Source organism: Babylonia areolata, chromosome 8, assembly GCF_041734735.1.
Source record: "Babylonia areolata isolate BAREFJ2019XMU chromosome 8, ASM4173473v1, whole genome shotgun sequence".
Taxonomy (NCBI): Eukaryota; Metazoa; Mollusca; class Gastropoda; order Neogastropoda; family Buccinidae; genus Babylonia; species Babylonia areolata.
In genome coordinates, this window is record NC_134883.1 from 16,209,898 (window position 1) to 16,230,528 (window position 20,631).

The following is a 20,631-nucleotide window of genomic DNA, read 5'->3' on the forward strand; positions in this document are numbered from 1 at the left end:
GTCTCCCGTGCAGGAAGATGGATTTCAGTCCCTGGAAAATAGACGCAGACACAAAGCAAGGCGGCTGACACTGACAATGATGAAGAAAAAAAAAAAGCCGACCAACGGTACACAATGCACGGCAGACACGTTCCAATGCTCCGCTCATTGTCGTGGACTAGCGTGTACTGTATACAGTATTGTAGCCACAAGGAAAGCACCTAAGAAGCTCACACCATTGGAATGTAAGTTTGTCAGTAAAGAAAAACAAAGGGGTATAAGTGTAGCGCTGACATGCGTGACCTCACCACACCACCAGTCTGCCTGGTCATTCAGGATGGACAGTCCAGCAACCCACTCCGAACAGCTTCACATGTCAGTGACACAACGCTGACACTGGTCATCACCACGACAGTTAAAGATTTTCGTTTCCGTTCCATATCTTTTAACTTCATCGTTTCGTTTGGTACCTGCCATTCACTTTTTTTTTTTGGTTCGTTATTCCATTTTCCTTCCTGACTTGTTATTCTTTTCTCCATGATTGACCTCCGTCACAGTGACCTAAGTTAGTGCCTCAGTGTAACATGACCAGGACCAGAGACACCCCCCTACTTGTCCATCATGGTCAAAGTCCTGTTGCCTCCCGTCCCCCTATTTGTCCTCAGTGGTCAAAGTCCTGTTGGCTCGCTACTTGTCCTCAATGGTCAAAGTCCTGTTGGCTCGCTACTTGTCCTCAGTGGTCAAAGTCCTGTTGGCTCGCTACTTGTCCTCAATGGTCAAAGTCCTGTTGGCTCGCTACTTGTCCTCAATGGTCAAAGTCCTGTTGGCTCGCTACTTGTCCTCAATGGTCAAAGTCCTGTCCTCCCCCTACTTACCCTCAACGGTCAAAGTCCTGTTGCCCCCTCCCCCTACTTATCCTCAATGGTCAAAGTCCTATTGCTCCGTATGCCTACTTATCCTCAATGGTCAAATTCCTGTTGCCCCATTTCCCTACTTGTCCTCAATGGTCAAAGTCCTGTTGCCCCCTACCCCTACTTGTCCTCAATGGTCAAAGTCCTGTTGCCCCCTACTTGTCCTCAATGGTCAAAGTCCTGTTGCCCCCTACTTGTCCTCAATGGTCAAAGTCCTGTTGCCCCCTACCCCCCTACTTATCCTCAATGGTCAAAGTCCTGTTGCCCCCTACTTGTCCTCAATGGTCAAAGTCCTGTTGCCCCCTACCCCCCTACTTGTCCTCAATGGTCAAAGTCCTGTTGCTCCCTACCCCCCTACTTGTCCTCAATGGTCAAAGTTATGTTGCCCCGTTTCCCTTTTTGTCCTCAATGGTCAAATTTATGTTGCTCCCTCCCCTTCTACTTGTCCTCAATGGTCAAAGTCCTGTTGCCCCCTCTCCCTACTTGTCCTCAATGGTCAAAGTCCTGTTGCCCCCTAACCCCCTACTTGTCCTCAATGGTCAAAGTCCTGTTGCCCCCTACTTGTCCTCAATGGTCAAAGTCCTGTTGCCCCCTACTTGTCCTCAATGGTCAAAGTCCTGTTGCCCCCTCCCCCCCTACTTGTCCTCAATGGTCAAAGTCCTGTTGCCCCCTACCCCCCTACTTGTCCTCAGTGGTCAAAGTCCTGTTGCCCCACCCCTACTTGTCCTCAGTGGTCAAAGTCCTGTTGCCCCCTACCCCCCTACTTGTCCTCAATGGTCAAAGTCCTGTTGCCCCCTACCCCCCTACTTGTCCTCAATGGTCAAAGTCCTGTTGCCCCCTCCCCTTCTACTTGTCCTCAATGGTCAAAGTCCTGTTGCCCTCTCTACTTGTCCTCAATGGTGAACGTCCTGCTGGCCGGGCCGTTGTTGGGGAGGAGCGTGGAGGGGTCCATCTCGGGGTTACTGTCGCTGTCCTCCATACGGCTGTAGTACTTGACGCTGTTGGGCTTGATCAGGGTGCTCTCCCCTTCCAGCACCAGCTGTTTCCCCGACAGGAAGATGAACGAGTCCGTCTTGGAGGCTGTGGACACAGGGAGAAAGTGTCAGTGTTGTGTGTGTTGTGTTGTTGTGTGGTGTGGTGTGTTGTGTTGTGTTGTGTTGTGGTGTGGTGTGTGTGCGTATGTGTGCGTGTGCTTGTGTGTGTGTGTGTGTGTGTGTGTGTGTGTGTGTGTGTGTGTGTGAAACCTTTTCTTTCAAAAGCAAATCAATTCTGCCTCAACCTGTTTGAATATCATTTTCAAACAGGCACACATTCCTCTTGCCACGCCCACTTCATTAAACATGCGACATACATGGACACGATGAGAGAGAGACAGAGAGAGAGAGAGACAGACAGACAGGAGTGACGAGACAGATACAGAAACAGAGAGAGAGAGAGAGAGAGAGAGAGAGAGAGAGAGAGAGAGAGAAGGAAGGAGACAGAGACAAAGTGATCCGCAGAAGTGATGCCAACAAGGATCGAGCAGAGGTGGTGTGGACACCCTGTGAAACAGCTCATACTGACAGGACAGAGGGCGGAACATCTGTGAGGTCAGCCATGGCAGGTGAAGGTGTCAGACAGGCAGGCATGCAGACCGACAGACAGACAGATTGATTGATAAGGATACTCGTACAGCGCCTATCCTCGGTCGGAGACCAAGCTCTAAGCGTTTTTCAAACACGGGGTCATTTTGCACAGCAGGCTGCCTACCTGGGTAGAGCCGACTGACAGCTGGCATTGGGCGCTCATATCATTCGTTTCCTGTGTCATTCAATCAGATCTCAGGCACGCATACATACACATTCAGAAAGACTCAGAGAGACAGGCAGGCAGGCAGACAAACAGGCAGGCAGACAGACAGACAGACAGACAGGCAGGCAGGCAGGCAGATGGACAGACAGACAGACAGGCAGGCAGGCAGGCAGACAGACGACGAATAGACAAACAGACCTTTATACTTGGGTGACTGACGGCCGGCCAGGAGCAGGAGCCAGTAGACGACGAGGGACACCAGGCTGAAGGTCAGACAGAAGGCCAGGAAACTGCTGGGTCCCACACTCACCACCAGCTGTCCACACGCCACACACATAGACACCTCATGGTTATCACACATATAGACACCTGCGTTATCACACACATAGACACCTCAGTGTTATCACACATATAGACACCTGCGTTATCACACACATAGACACCTCATGGTTATCACACACAGACACCTCATGGTTATCACACACATGGACACCTCAGTGTTATCACACACAGACACCTCATGGTTATCACACACAGACACCTCATGGTTATCACACACAGACACCTCATGGTTATCACACACATGGACACCTCAGTGTTATCACACACATAGACACCTCATGGTTATCACACACATGGACACCTCAGTGTTATCACACACACAGACACCTCAGTGTTATCACACACATAGACACCTCGTGGTTATCACACACATAGACACCTCAGTGTTATCACACACATAGACACCTCATGGTTATCACACACATAGACACCTCAGTGTTATCACACACAGACACCTCAGTGTTATCACACACAGACACCTCATGGTTATCACACACAGACACCTCATGGTTATCACACACAGACACCTCATGGTTATCACACACATAGACACCTCGTAGTTATCACACACATAGACACCTCATGTTATCACACAACAGACACCTCATGGTTATCACCCACATAGACACCTCATGGTTATCACACACAGACACCTCATGGTTATCACACACATAGACACCTCAGTGTTATCACACACACAGACACCTCATGGTTATCACACACAGACACCTCATGGTTATCACACACATAGACACCTCATGGTTATCACACACATAGACACCTCATGGTTATCACCCACACACACACCTCGTAGTTATCACACACATGACACCTCAGTGTTATCACACCACAGACACCTCATGGTTATCACACACAGACACCTCAGGTTATCACACACACAGACCCTCAGTGTTATCACACACACAGACACCTCATGGTTATCACACACATAGACACCTCAGTGTTATCACACACACAGACACCTCATGGTTATCACACACATAGACACCTCATGGTTATCACCCACATAGACACCTCATGGTTATCACCCACACAGACACCTCAGTGTTATCACACACATAGACACCTCATGGTTATCACCCACACAGACACCTCGTAGTTATCACACACATAGACACCTCAGTGTTATCACACACATAGACACTTCATCTTTCATCAGCTGTACCCACGCCACACACACAAACACATCATGGTTATCACACACATAGATATTGTTACCACACATAGACATCTCATTGTTATCACGCACATAGGCACATCAATATTCACCAGCTGTACCCACGCCACACACATAGACACCTTATAGTTATCACACACCTCATTGTTATCACACATAGACATCTCATTGTGATCACACACCTCATGGTTATCACACACACAGACACCCCAGTGTTATCACTACCATAGACACTTCGGTGTTATCACTCACATAGATCATCGTCATCACATTATACTTATCATCATCATCGTGGTCATCGTCGTCACGTCATACTTATCATCATCATCATCGTCGTCAAAGGTGACATCACCAGTGATCATGGTCAACGTCACTAACACCACATCACCACCACCACCGTCACTATCGTTGTCATCACCACTATCACCAATCGTCTTCATTACCGCCGATGTTATCGTCATTGTCAGGAGGAGTTGGGGAAGGGGGCGGGGGGAGGGGAACCAGGGAGAGAGGGAAGGGAGAAAGAAAGAAAATAAAGGGGAAAGACGTGAAGCTGAGGACAGACTGGGAACGGAGAGACAGGGGGGGACCGGTACTCACGTTGCCCACAATGATGGGACACAGGGCCTCGCCCAGGGCTGCCACCACCACCAGGCATGTTGTGATGGTCGCTGTGACACACACACACACACACATACATACAGGGGATAAAGATAATTTTGATAAATGAATAGCAAACTAACTAACTAACTAACTAAATGCACACACACACACACACACACACCCACACACACACACACCTCAAGTTCAACTCAAGATTGAGAAGATTTAGAACAAGAGGACTTATGGATTTTCTTTGGATTCAGTTCATACGGCCAAAACAAGGTGTTCCTCAACTGTCTCTGTCTGTATGTGCCTCTGTGTACGCGTGCATATGCACTGATGAAAAAGAATAGAGAGAAGGGGGAGGGAGAGAGAGAGGGAGGGGGAACGGAAGGGATGAACAGAGAGAGACACACACACAGACACAGACAGAGAGACAGAGAGAGTTGACATGGGCAGACAGAACGTGAAACGAACTTACGTGAAACTAGGAGACAAACAGTCCGACTGACTGACTGACCGACAAAGCGACAGCCAGCAGACCGAAAGACAAGGGGACAGACAGACCGATATAAAGACCGAGGGACAGACAGACAGACAGACCGATAGAAAGACCGAGGGACAGACAGACAGACAGACCGATAGAAAGACCAAGGGACAGACAGACAGACAGACAGACCGATAGAAAGACCAAGGGACAGACAGACAGACCGATAGAAAGACCGAGGGACAGACAGACCGATAGAAAGACCAAGGGACAGACAGACAGACCGACCGATAGAAAGACCAAGGGACAGACAGACAGACCGATAGAAAGACCGAGGGACAGACAGACAGACAGACAGACCGATAGAAAGACCGAGGGACAGACAGACAGACCGATAGAAAGACAGAGGGACAGACAAACAGACAGACAGACCGATAGAAAGACCGAGGGACAGACAGACAGACAGACCGATAGAAAGACCGAGGGACAGACAGACAGACCGATAGAAAGACCGAGCGACAGACAGACAGACCGATAGAAAGACCGAGGGACAGACAGGCAGACAGATCGACAGAAGGACCGAGGGACAGACAAACAGACAGACCGATAGAAAGACCGAGGGACAGACAGGCAGACAGATCGACAGAAGGACCGAGGGACAGACAAACAGACAGACCGATAGAAAGACCGAGGGACAGACAAACAGACAGACCGATAGAAAGACCGAGGGACAGACAGACAGACAGATCGACAGAAAGACCGAGGGACAGACAGACAGACAGATCGACAGAGAGACCGAGGGACAGACAGACAGACAGACAGACAGACCGATAGAAAGACCGAGGGACAGACAGACAGACAGACCGATATAAAGACCGAGGGACAGACAGACAGACAGACCGATAGAAAGACCGAGGGACAGACAGACAGACAGATCGACAGAAAGACCGATATAAAGACCGAGGGAGGGACAGACAGACAGACAGACAGACAGACAGACCGATATAAAGACCGAGGGACAGACAGACAGACAGACAGACCGATAGAAGGACCGAGGGACAGACAAACAGACAGACAGACCGATAGAAAGACCGAGGGACAGACAGACAGACAGACCGATAGAAAGACCGAGGGACAGACAGAGAGACAGATTGACAGAAAGACCGAGGGACAGACAGACAGACAGACCGATATAAAGACCGAGGGACAGACAGACAGACAGACCGATAGAAAGACCGAGGGACAGACAGACAGACAGACAGACCGATATAAAGACCGAGGGACAGACCGAGAGACCGACAGAAAGACCGAGGGTCTGATAGGCAGATCGACCGACAAACAGACCGAGGGACTGACAGACAGACCAAGTGGCACAGAGACAGAAGGACAGACCGACTGGCAGACCGAGGGACAGATAGACAGACAGACCAACCGAGTGTCAGATAGACAGACAGACCGACCGACAGACCAACCGAGGGACAGATAGACAGACCAAGTGGCACAGAGACCGAAGGACAGACCGACCGACAGACAGACAGACCGACAGACCGACCGAGGGACAGACAGATAGACAGACCGAGTGGCACACAGACCGACCGAGGGACAGACCGGAGGACCTACAGATAAACAGATCGACCGACCGACAGACGGACTAACAGCCGGCCGGTGGCACAGTGACTCACGGTTGATGTCGACGAACTGCTCACACATGGACATGACGGTGGGCGACATGCTGGACACGAACACGCCCACGAAGCACGTGCCGATGTAGATCATCACGTGACTCCAGCGGAACAGCAGCGTCAGCAAGAGGGCTGTGGAGCAGCCAGTCTGTAACACCCCCATTCCCACACTGTAACATCCCACTGCACACATTGTAACACCCACAAACACTGTAACAAATCCACACTGTAACACCCCCATTCCGACACTGTAACATCCCACTGCACACACTGTAACATCCACACACACTGTAACACATACACACTGTAACACCCCCATTCCCACACTGTAACATCCCACTGCACACATTGTAACACCCACAAACACTGTAACACATCCACACTGCAACACCCCCATTCCCACACTGTAACATCCCACTGCACACACTGTAACACCCACAAACACTGTAACACATCCACACTGTAACACCCCCATTCCGACACTGTAACATCCCACTGCACACACTGTAACACCCACACACACTGTTACATCCCACTGCACACTTCATAACACCCCCACACATTGTAACACATCCACACTGTAACACCCCCACACTGAAGCACGTGCCGATGTAGATCATCACGTGACTCCAGCGGAACAGCAGCGTCAGCAAGAGGGCTGTGGAGCAGCCAGTCTGTAACACCCCCATTCCCACACTGTAACATCCCACTGCACACACTGTAACACCCACACACACTGTAACACATCCACACTGTAACACCCCCATTCCCACACTGTAACATCCCACTGCACACATTGTAACACCCACAAACACTGTAACACATCCACACTGTAACACCCCCATTCCCACACTGTAACATCCCACTGCACGCACTGTAACACCCACACACACTGTAACATCCCACTGCACACTTTATAACACCCCCACACACTGTAACACATCCACACTGTAACACCCCCACACTGAAACACCGTACATACACACTGTAACGCCCCACATGCGAACATTGTAATACCCCACACTGTAACACCCCACACTGTAACACCCATCATGCATACACTGTAACACCCATCATGCACACAATGTAACACTCTCACATTGTTGCACCCCACAAATCATGCATACACTGCAACAGCCCCATACTGTAACATCCCCACTGTAACACCTTACACCCACGTTGTAACACCCCACATGCACACACTGTAACACCCCAGTGTAACACACCCACATGCATACTGTAACAAACCCAACATGCAAACACTGTAACACCCGCACGCTGTAACACACCCAACATGCACACACTGTAACACCACACACCAACCCTGTAACAACCCAGATGCACACATTCTAACACACCAACAATGTAACACCCCCACATCCACACTGTAACACACCCAACATGCACAAACTGTAACACCCCAATGTAACACTCTCACATGCACACTGTAACACACCCAACATGCATACATTGTAACACCCCAATGTAACACTCCCACGTGCACACTGTAACACACCCAACATGCACACATAACACACCCAACATGCAAACACTGTAACACCCCAATGTAACACACCCAATATGGACACTGTAACACACCCAACATGCACACACTGTAACACCCCAATGTAACACTCCCACATGCACACTGTAACACACCCAACATGCACACACTGTAACACTCCAATGTAACACTCCCACATCCACACTGTAACACACCCAACATGCACACACTGTAACACCCCAATGTAACACTCTCACATGCACACTGTAACACACCCAACATGCATACACTGTAACACTCCAATGTAACACTCACATGCACACTGTAACACACCCAACATGCACACACTGTAACACTCCAATGTAACACTCACATGCACACTGTAACACACCCAACATGCACACTGTAACACACCCAACATGCACACACTGTAACAACCCCGCTGTAACACCCCCCACTCACTCACTGCTGGCTTGTTCACAACAGGGAGATGGTGGGGTGGGGTATCAATGAACTGACCGAAAAAAGAAATAACGATGATAATGACAGCACCAAAACAACGACGAAATAATCATGATGATAAAATAATAACAGTTTCCGTTTCTCAAAGAGGCGTCACTGTGTTCGGACAAATCCATATACATTACACCAAATGCTAGGCAGATGCCTGACAGCAGTATAACCCAACGCGCTAGCCAAGCCTTGTGTGCATTCATATATTTCTGTACCCATCAGAGTGGATGTCATCTACATAATTTTTCCACCAGAGGACAACACTTTTGTTGCCATGGGTCCTTTTCCGGTGCGCCAAGTGCGTGCTGCACACAGGACCTCGGTTTATCGTCCCATCCGAATGACTAGACGCTCAGTTTCAATTTCCTTTTAACTTGGGAGAAAGGGCGACAGCGGGAATCGAACCTAGGCCCTCACAGGCACTAGCATTTAAGAGTATTAGCCATTCTGCAAGCTTCCTCCCCGAATAATAACCGTAAGATTAATAACAGTTATAATGAAATATACACTCCCCCCCCACTGGGAGTTTCTGAAGAGTATATGGAGATAATGACACCCTAGGCAACGCCTGCGTCCCTGCATTCTTCTTCAATGATGGCTTTTGCCCACAACAATGACTGCATCCTTGTGGGCCTACACTATGTTCATTAGGCAGTTTGACAGCAGTATACTGTGCTGTACTGAGTTAATCAACAGCATATTGTGCTATACTCAGTATGCCGATCAACAGCACATCAGCTGTATATTGTATTTTCTCACTATGTTGATCAGCAGCATGACAGCAGTACACTGCGCTATACTCACTATGTTGATCAGCAGTACACTGTGCTATACTTACTATGTTGATCAGCAGTACACTGTGCTATACTCACTATGTTGATCAGCAGTACACTGTGCTATACTTACTATGTTGATCAGCAGTACACTGTGCTATACTTACTATGTTGATCAGCAGTACACTGTGCTATACTTACTATGTTGATCAGCAGCATGACAGCAGTACACTGTGCTATACTATGTTGATCAGCAGTACACTGTGCTATACTCACTATATGTTGATCAGCAGCATGAAAGCAGTATACTGTGCTATACTCATTACATATATGTTGATCAGCAGCATGAAAGCAGCACACTGCACTATACTCACTATGTTGATCAGCAGCATGACAGCAGTACGCTCCGCTATACTCACTATGTTGATCAGCAGCATGAAAGCAGTATATCGTGCTATACTCACTATGTTGATCAGCAGCATACTTTGCTATATTCACTATGTTGATCAGCAGCATACTTTGCTATACTTACAATATTGATCCGAAGCATGAAAGCAGTATACTGTGCTATACTCACTATGTTGATCAGCAGCATGAAAGCAGTATACTGTGCTATACTCACTATGTTGATCAGCAGCATGAAAGCAGTATACTGTGCTATACTCACAATATTGATCAGAAGCATGAAAGCAGCAGTGAAGCGAGCGGCTATCGGTACCGCTATCATCCGACCAAGGGAGAATAACCCCTGAAAATTAACCATGGCACGTTACTCAATATCATCAATGAACAGTTACACACACATGCACATTTGCACTTACATGCGCGTACACACAAACACATCATGTTTCTATCTTTCCAGATAAATCAGTGAAAAAGGAAAGTATCAATATGTGATTTACTATCGTTAATTGGACGTCACTTAATCTTGCTTTTCTTTCTCTTCCTCTCACTTTCAGTTGAATTTGAGATATATCTTGGTATGGCCTTTTGCTGAGTATAAATTTTGATTTCCTGTGCATTTTTGTTATTGCTGATTGTTTTTTCGTTGTTGGTTTTTTTTGTTTTTTTGTTGTTGCCTTTCTATGTCTAAAATCACTGTGGACAAAAATGAAACTGAGCACACACACACACACGCGCGCACACACACACACACACACACATGCACGCACGCGCACATACAAACACATGCATTAAAAATATTTCTATCTCTCTAATTATCTAATATATATATATATATATAAAATAAACACACACATACAAAGGCACACATGTACAAACAGAAACATACGCACATGCAGATACACAGACACACAGATACACAGACACGTACACACAGACAAAGACACAGACACAGAGGCAAATAACAAAGACACCAACACACAGCCACGCACACCGCCACCCAGGTGGAAAAGACGTACCCAAAAACAGGCGTCCAGCACAGCCCCTTCGTATTTCTTCAGCCCTTCCAGGTGAGAGTCGTGGGCATAGGTGTAGATGTAGTTGGCAAACGACGACTGCAACAGTCACACACCATCACGTTACCACACGTCCTGACCGCTACGATACACCCACATCACGTCACCACACGTCCTGACCGCTACGATACACCCACATCACGTCACCACACGTCCTGACCGCTACGATACACCCACATCACGTCACCACACGTCCTGACAGCTACGATACAGCCACATCACGTAACCACACGTCCTGACCGCTACGATACTGCCGCATCACGTCACCATACGTCCTGACCGCTACGATACACCACACCACGTCACCACACGTCCTGGCCGCTACGATACACCACATCACGTCACACACGTCCGATCGATACACCCATCACGTAACACACTGACAGCACGATACACCCACATCACGTCACACACGTCCTGACCGCTACAATACACACACATCACGTCACCACACGTCCTGACCGCTACGATACACCCACATCACGTCACCACACGTCCTGACCGCTACAATACACACACATCACGTCACCATACGTCCTGGCCGCTACGATACACCCACATCACGTCACCACACGTCCTGACAGCTACGACACAGCCACATCACGTAACCACACGTCCTGACCGCTACGATACTGCCGCATCACGTCACCATACGTCCTGACCGCTACGATACACCCACATCACGTCACCACACGTCCTGACCGCTACGATACAGCCACATCACGTCAACACACGTCCTGACCGCTAGAGCACCACACACGTCACCAACGTCCTGACCGCTACAACACACCCACATCACGTCACCATACGTCCTTATCGCTACAACACAATCACATCACGTTACCATGCATCCTAATCGCTACGATACTTCTACATCACGTCACCACACGTCCTGACCGCTACAACACACCCACATGACGTCACCACACGTCCTGACCGCTACAACACACCCACATTACGTCACCACACGTCCTGACCACTACAACACATCCACATCACGTCACCACACGTCCTAATCGCTACGATACTGCTACATCACGTCACCACACGTCCTGACCGCTACAACACACCCACATCACGTCCTGACCGCTACGATACTTCTACATCACGTCACCACACGTCCTGACCGCTACGATACATCCACATCACGTCACAACACGTCCTGACCGCTACGATACAGCCACATCACGTCACCACACGTCCTGACCGCTACAACACACCCACATCACGTCACCACACGTCCTGACCGCTGCAACACACACACACACATCACGTCACCACACGTCCTGACCGCTACAACACACCCACATCACGTCACCACACGTCCTGACCGCTACAACACACCCACATCACGTCACCACACCTACACTCATCAGCTCTGCCGGTTTCACAGACTGCTATACCAGCCAACTGAATCAAGGGCCTTGCTAAAGACAATCTTCTACGGAACTGGAGGGAGACGGAAAAGAAGCCAGAAAAAGTGACGCATGTATCAGTATCAGTTAGTCAAGGAGGCGTCACTGCGTTCAGAAAAATCTATATACGCTACACCACATCTGCCAAGCAGATGCCTGACCAACAGCGTAACCCAACGCACTTAGTCAGGCCTTGAGAGAAAAAAAAGATAAAGAAAAAAATAAAGAAAAATAAAGATGAAGTAAATGAAAAAAAAAGATAAATAAAAACAAAACAAAAACAAAACACACACAAAAAACACCACTAATTAAAAGTACAAAAATAAAACAAACTAAGATAAATATTATAAAAGAATAAAAAGACAATAATGATTAAATAAATAAGCAAATAAATGGGGAAAAATGGATGGACTGACAATATTGCAAAATGGGCAGCGCAGGAAAACCCTGTGCACAGATCCAGTCACACAATCAACAGTCCTAGAGGAATCTGGTGAACAGTTCACTGTTTCATTACGAGCAGTTCTGTGGCACGCCCCCCTGACTCTTCACAGAGCTGAGGGAAAAGAAGAAAAAGGAAGCACTCACTGCTGTACCATCCTCTCCTTGAACCACTGTCTTTTCAATTAAAAAAAAAAGGTTATATATTTGTTTTTCTCGTATTTGTCTCCCTTTCCCACTCTCCGTCTCCTTCCCCGCACTTCATACCTCTCTCTTTCTCCCTGAGACACACACACACACACACGGACCCTGTCTCTCTCCGTCTCATACACCTCGTGTGTGTGTGTGTGTGTGTGTGTGTGTGTGTGTGTGTGTGTGTGTGTGTGTAGAGCTATACTCAGACTTCTTCTTTTTTGTCAAACACAAAAAGCCAACAAGAAAACACCAGTAATGACAGTGAACGGAAGGGAGGCGATGCCGACCTGCAGCCCGTCAAAGAGGAAGAGACAGACACAGGTCAGCAGCGCCACCAGTGCCGTGTCACGTGGTCCACACGACCCGGCCAGCTCCCTCAGCCTCGTCCTCAGGGAAAACCCTGCACACACACACACACGCTTTTTAAGATGTATCATCAATTTACAATCAGCCCCTGACACTTAAATCTTACTTGAACAATGTCAAATGTATAAATATGCGCCGTCTTTTTTTCGCGGTTTAGAACTGGAATGTCCAACTTGCGCTCACACTTTCTGCAGTTCTATTAGGATGGACAAAGTAGGAATTAATTGTCCTTTTTGTGATGACACTTCGGAAACCGAAATGCATTTTCTTTTGGTCTGCCCTAAGTACTGTTCTCTGCGTTCCCAGTTTATTCCTGTTAAATTTCACAAACATCCAAGTGCGCTTAAGTTTTCCATGTTGTTGTCTTGTGCGCCGGAGTGAGAAATTGAGTGTCAGTATATGCAAATTTGTATTCAAGGCGTTTTCATTACGAGCAAATGCTCTAGAATCGTTATCGATGCCTATGTAGTTCAATGATTGTCCTAATATTCATTTCTCTGTATTAATTCTGTTTGTCCTTGTGAAATCCATTGTTTTTATGGATCTGTGGTCTGACAATTAAAACATTTCGACTTCGATTTCCACACACACACACACACACACACACAGAGGACGAGGCAGGAGACTGACCGTTAGAGGGCGAGGTGACGTGAGGGTGGTGGAGGTGGGGGCCGTCAAAGGTCAGTCCTTTGGGTCTCAGGCCTCTCACCTTCTCCAGGAACATCACGTAGCCCACCAGCAGGGCTATGGACAGCTGCACAAAACCGCGTCACTCAACACGTCATTCCACATCACACGTCATTCCCGAGTCACAAGTCATTCTGTCACACACCTCCACGTCACTCCGCGTCATACAACGCAACACAACGTTTTCCCACGTCACACAACACCATGTCATTCAGCGTCATATGTCACGCAGTGTCACACAACACTACGTCATTTGGCGTCACTTGTCATTCCGCGTCACATTTCAGTCCGTTTCACAAAAACACACACCAGGTTATTCCGCGGTCACGTATCACATTACACCATGTCACGACGCGACGCGACGCGACACGACGCAACACAACACAATACGGCACGGTACGGCACGGCACGACACACACGACACGACACGACACGGCACGGCACGGCACGACACGGCCATGCTGCAGTCAACATGGTTGTAAATCATTCCATTTGATTCGCTGTAAGGAGCAACATCATTGTTGTTTTTGTTGTTGTTCAGAGCCCAGCCTGCCTCACAGGGCCTCACCAGCTGAGTGAGGTGAGTCCACACAGTGACAACAATGAAACTGCTGGGTTGGACACAAGTTATCGAGGACACACACGCGCGCGCGCGCGCGCGCGCGCGCGCGCGCGTGCGTGCGTGTGTGTGTGTGTGTGTGTGTGTGTGTGTGTGTGTGTGTGACTAATGTGCTGTGAAGACTTTAATGTGTGTGAAAGAGAGAATCACAGTATTGAGGATGCGCACGCGCGCGCACGTGTGTGTGTACGTGTGTGTGTGTGTGTGTGTGTGTGTGTGTGTGTGCGCGCGCGCGCGCGTGCGTGCAAATGAGAGACAAACACAGAGAGAGACACAGACACACCGAGAGACAGACAGACAGACACACACACACACACACACAGAGGAAGAGAGAGAGAGAGAATAAATAAATGAAGGAATGAATGAACGAACGAACGGTTTCTTAATAACTTCTGCTCATCCATCCTTCGAAAAGAAATAAAGATAGGAAAGAGTCTGAAGAAAAATTACAAGAACAAAACGAATCATAAAACGGCAACGAAAGTGGAAAAAAAGACAACATAAAATCAAAGGCACACACACACACACGCACAGAGAGAGAGAGAGAAAGAGAGAGAGAGAGAGAGAGAGAGAGAGAGAGAGAGAGAGAGAGCAGACGACGTTCGAAGAATGAGAATAGCCCAGAACAAAACGGAAACACATAGTGTTTCCTCTTGAAACATGTCCGACATCAGTCAGAGCGGAAATAATTATAGTATGTGTTTGATTCAGAATCAGAATCAGAATCAGAGGGAGACACAGAGCGAGAGCGAGAGAGAGAAAGCGAGCGAGCGAGCGAGCGAGCGAGCGAGCGAGAGAGAGAGAGAGAGAGAGAGAGAGAGAGAGAGAGAGAGAGAGATTCTTTATTTCGAGGATAATAGATAAGCACTGGTGTGCTTCCCGCCCTGAACAGGGTCTACACTACACAATATCTAATAAATGAAAGCATGGTGTTAGTAGAGATATATAACAAAGGAAAAAATATACATAAATCAAAACAAAACAACCACACACACACAGACACAGACACACATACATGGCATACAGGCATTAGCATGGTGTTAGTAAAATGCACAGGGGAAAAAAATGAACAAAATAAAAGAAACAAACACACAACACACACCGCACTTCACAACAGAATGGCGGATAGAGGGTGAGGAAGGTTCTCAGTCAACCATTCTCAGGGAGAGAGAAAGAGAGAGAGAGGAGGGGTGGGGGGGGGGGAGTGGAGGCAGAAAGAGGCAGGGGATGGGAGGGAGGGGGAGTGAAGGGATGCTGCCATGGACAGTCACAAGGGACAGACGTAACGGGAAATTCTGGACGGCCCCAAGAACTGTAACTCGTCACTGCCATATCCGCCAGCCCTCCTCCAAGCCAGTTAGCTCCCTTACCCCAGGGAAACGATATTCCACTCGTCGGGCCTCTGTCCATGTTCATCGGGCCTTTCCGAGGCTATTTCTATCAATAGGGCCCTCTCTTTCTCTCCTTCCATAGGCCCCCTCTCTTTCTCTCTGTCTACAGGGCCTCTCTTTCTCTCTGTTAATGCAGAGTACTGGTTGGCAGAGAGAGAGAGAGAGAGAGAGAGAGAGAGAGAGAGAGAGAGAGAGAGAGAGAGAGAGAACGTTATATGCTTTTTTGTACAAATCTCTCTCTCTCTGTGTGTGTGTGTGTGTGTGTGTGCGTGTAAGAATATACCATAATGTAATCCTGACCCTGGCAGCCTTCGCTAAGTTGCACAGGGGGAGAGAACCACCAGAGATAACAAGACACACAAGCCTACCCTCCCCCACCCTAAGGCTCCCCACCAGTCCCCGTATCCACCTCTCAAAGAACGTTCTCTTTTTGTGGATAGCTGTGAGGAAGTGAACATCTCGCCGCGACACGCCACATCATCCACCGGACACTGACTGCAGACGGTAACCGGCAGTAGTGTTGTGTGGGACACTGACTGCAGACGGTAACAGTAGTGTTGTGTAGGACACTGACTGCAGACGGTAACAGTAGTGTTGTGTAGGACACTGACTGCAGACGGTAACAGTAGTGTTGTGTGGGACACTGACTGCAGACGGTAACAGTAGTGTTGTGTAGGACACTGACTGCAGACGGTAACAGTAGTGTTGTGTGGGACACTGACTGAGGACAGTAACAGTGGTGATGTGTGGGACACTGACTGCAGACGGTAACAGTAGTGTTGTGTGGGACACTGACTGCAGACGGTAACAGTAGTGTTGTGTAGGACACTGACTGCAGACGGTAAAAGTAGTGTTGTGTGGAGCACTGACTGCAGACGGTAACAGTACCGTTATGTGTGGGCTGTCTCCAGACGCCTGTGAGACCGGACGGGGATTCAGCCGGTATGAACATTGAAATGAGCGGCAACCCTGCCCCTCCCCGGGGATGGTGGGGAGGGTGGGGGTTACCGCCAGCCACGGGACTCCAGTGTTGGGTTGTCTCCCTGGAGGAACTCAACCCGGGGCTTTCCATGCTGCAAGACGAGACGGAGCTGCGAGTAAAGAAAGAGAGAGAAAGGGAGAAAGAGATATACAGTGAGAAAGACGGAGCAACAGAACAAGAACAAGAACAAAATTTTATTCCATAGGCCTCCGGCCCCTAGAAACGAAAAGAACAATGTAGAATGCCTATTAAGGAAAAACGAAAACATGAAACAAGCCATGCATGCAAGAAAGTGGAATTTCCTAAACCTACAGACAGAGAGACTGAGAGAAACACACAGAGATACAGACAGACGGAGAGAGAAATAGAACGACAGAGAGACTAAGAGAAACAGAGGCAGACAGACGGAGAGAGAAATAGAGCGACAGAGAGACTGAGAGAAACACAAAGAGATACAGACAGACGGAGAGAGAAATAGAGCGACAGAGAGACTGAGAGAAACACAAAGAGATACAGACAGACGGAGAGAGAAATAGACTGAGAGAAACACAAAGAGATACAGACAGACGGAGAGAGAAATAGAGCGACAGAGAGACTGAGAGAAACACAAAGAGATACAGACAGACGAAGAGAGAAATAGAGCGACAGAGAGAGAAAGAGATACAGACAGACGGAGAGAGAAATAGAGCGACAGAGTGACTGAGAGAAACACAAAGAGATACAGACAGACGGAGAGAGAAATAGAGCGACAGAGTGACTGAGAGAAACACAAAGAGATACAGACAGACGAAGAGAGAAATAGAGCGACAGAGAGAAACACAAAGAGATACAGACAGACGGAGAGAGAAATAGAGCGACAGAGTGACTGAGAGAAACAGAGGTAGACAAAGACCGAGAGGCGGAAGGGAGGGAGGGAGAGAGTTGAAAGGAGAAGAGAGAGGAAAAGTGAGAGAGCACTCAGAACTAAACATTTTTATTTCTCAAGGACTGCCATGTTAGATATATAGCCTGTTATTCCAATGTGTCATTGCTTATCTACATCCACTACAAAGAGTGCACAAACTATATGAAAGAAGAAGAAATATATCCGTGGAGAGAGAGAGAGAGAGAGAGAGAGAGAGAGAGAGAGAGAGAGAGAGAGAGAGAGAGAGAGAGAGAGAGAGAGAGAGAGAGAGAGAGAGAGAGAGAGAGAGAGAGAGACTGAGAAAGAAACACACACACACACACACAAACAGTGAGAGAGAAAGAGAGAGAGAGCGTGTTATGGACTAACTCGGACTTAAGTTACTTTTACGTCGTTTTCGAAAGACCATTTCGCATTGAATGGCAATACACGTGGGTGGCGGACAAAACAAGACCGCAGATCACACTGTCCGAGTCAACGCCCTGGACACGGGGAAATGTTGGTGTGAACGACGGTCCAATCTCCATTGATCCCGCCACACAGATCCCAGCAACCGGCAAACATATAAGCGGGAAGTGAACATAAAAATCTCCTAATAGGCCGAGATCAATGTCAGCATCCTTAATGGGATCTCAAGGGGCAGCCGCAAAATCACATTGCCTCTCTGAGACACCGCTTATAGCTGGGCACGCGCACGCACGCACGCGCGCGCGCACACACACACACACACACAGCTATTTGCATAGACTACCAAGATGTACTTTCACAATACTTCCAACACATGTCTTTTCAAGTTCAGGAACATCCAGCTGAGAGAGAGAGAGAGAGAGAGAGAGAGAGAGAGAGGGGGGGGGGGGGGGAGGGAGGGAGGGAGGGAGGGAGGGAGAACGACAGTGATCACCTTTCCTTGGCCTTCAATGGAGAGGGAGTTCATACAAACGTCTTGAAGCCACACGCTCACTCCTGTCTCCCTGATCTTTGAGAAGCGATCAAACACATTCTGGGGAGAATGTGTGGGTTGGGGAGACAGTGTGTGGTTTGGGGAGATTGTGTGTTGGGGAGACAGTGTGTGGTTTGGGGAGATTGTGTGTGGGTTGGGGAGACAGTGTGTGGTTTGGGGAGATTGTGTGTTGGGGAGACAGTGTGTGGTTTGGGGAGATAATGTGTGGGTTGGGGAGACAGTGTGTGGGTTGGGGAGACAGTGTGTGGTTTGGGGAGATAGTGTGTGGCTTGGGGAGACAGTGTGTGGTTTGGAGATAGTGTGTGGTTTGGGGAGATTGTGTGTTGGGGAGACAGTATGTGGCTTGGGGAGACAGTGTGTGGTTTGGGGAGATAGTGTGTGGTTTGGGGAGATTGTGTGTTGGGGAGACAGTGTGTGGTTTGGGGAGATTGTGTGTCGGTTGGGGAGACAGTGTGTGGGTTAGGGGAGACAGTGTGTGGGTTGGGGAGACAGTGTGTCGGTTGGGGAGACAGTGTGTGGGTTAGGGAGACAGTGTGTGGGTTGGGGAGACAGTGTGTGGGTTGGGGAGAATGTGGGTGGGTTGGGGAGACAGTGTGTGGGTTAGGGAGACAGTGTGTGGGTTAGGGAGACAGTGTGTGGGTTGGGGAGACAGTGTGTAGGTTGGGGAGACAGTGTGTGGGTTGGGGGAGACTGTGTGGGTGTTAGGGAGACAGTGTGTGGGTTGGGGAGACAGTGTGTGTGTTGGGGAGACTGTGGGTGGGTTGGGGAGACTGTGTGTGTTGGGGAGACAGTGTGTGGGTTGGGGAGACAGTGTGTGGGTTGGGGAGACAGTGTGTGGGTTGGGGAGACAGTGTGTGGGTTGGGGAGACAGTGTGTGTGTTGGGGAGACAGTGTGTGGGTTGGAGAGAATGTGTGTGGGTTGGGGAGATAGTGTGTGGGTTGGGGAGACAGTGTGTGGGATGGGAAGACAGTGTGTGAGTCGGGGAGACAGTGGGTGTGTTGGGGAGACAGTGTGTAAGTTGGGGAGACAGTGTGTGGGTTGGGGAGACAGTGTGTAAGTTAGGGAGACAGTGTGTGGGTTAGGGAGACAGTGTGTAAGTTGGGGAGACAGTGTGTAAGTTGGGGAGACAGTGTGTGGGTTGGGGAGACAGTGTGTAAGTTTGGGAGACAGTGTGTGGGTTGGGGGAGACAGTGTGTGGGTTGGGGAGACAGTGTGTAAGTTGGGGAGACAGTGGGTGGATTGGGGTGACAGTGTGTGGGTTAGGGAGAGAGTGTGTGGGTTGGGGAGACAGTGTGTGGGTTGGGGAGACAGTGTGTAGGTTGGGGGAGACAGTGTGTGGGTTGGGGGAGACAGTGTGTAGGTTGGGGGAGACGGTGTGTGGGTTGGGGAGACAGTGTGTGGGTTGGGG

The 20,631-nt window shown here is 48.8% G+C and overlaps 1 protein-coding gene across 1 annotated transcript in view; it reads right to left on the minus strand.

Moving 5' to 3' along the window:
* Positions 1 to 1,726: 1,726 nt before the first annotated feature.
* The window catches only part of LOC143285059 (major facilitator superfamily domain-containing protein 4A-like), a 90,860-nt gene continuing 71,955 nt past the window's right edge, over positions 1,727 to 20,631 (minus strand). The window contains exons 4-11 of the mRNA XM_076592247.1: positions 14,309 to 14,432; positions 13,600 to 13,712; positions 11,205 to 11,300; positions 10,451 to 10,531; positions 6,994 to 7,141; positions 4,822 to 4,892; positions 2,880 to 2,997; positions 1,727 to 1,970 (exon numbers count right to left, since the gene is read on the minus strand). Of these exons, the coding sequence (XP_076448362.1) occupies positions 1,774 to 1,970; positions 2,880 to 2,997; positions 4,822 to 4,892; positions 6,994 to 7,141; positions 10,451 to 10,531; positions 11,205 to 11,300; positions 13,600 to 13,712; positions 14,309 to 14,432 (948 nt within the window). The 3' untranslated portion in view covers positions 1,727 to 1,773. The remainder of the gene's footprint in view (positions 1,971 to 2,879; positions 2,998 to 4,821; positions 4,893 to 6,993; positions 7,142 to 10,450; positions 10,532 to 11,204; positions 11,301 to 13,599; positions 13,713 to 14,308; positions 14,433 to 20,631) is intronic.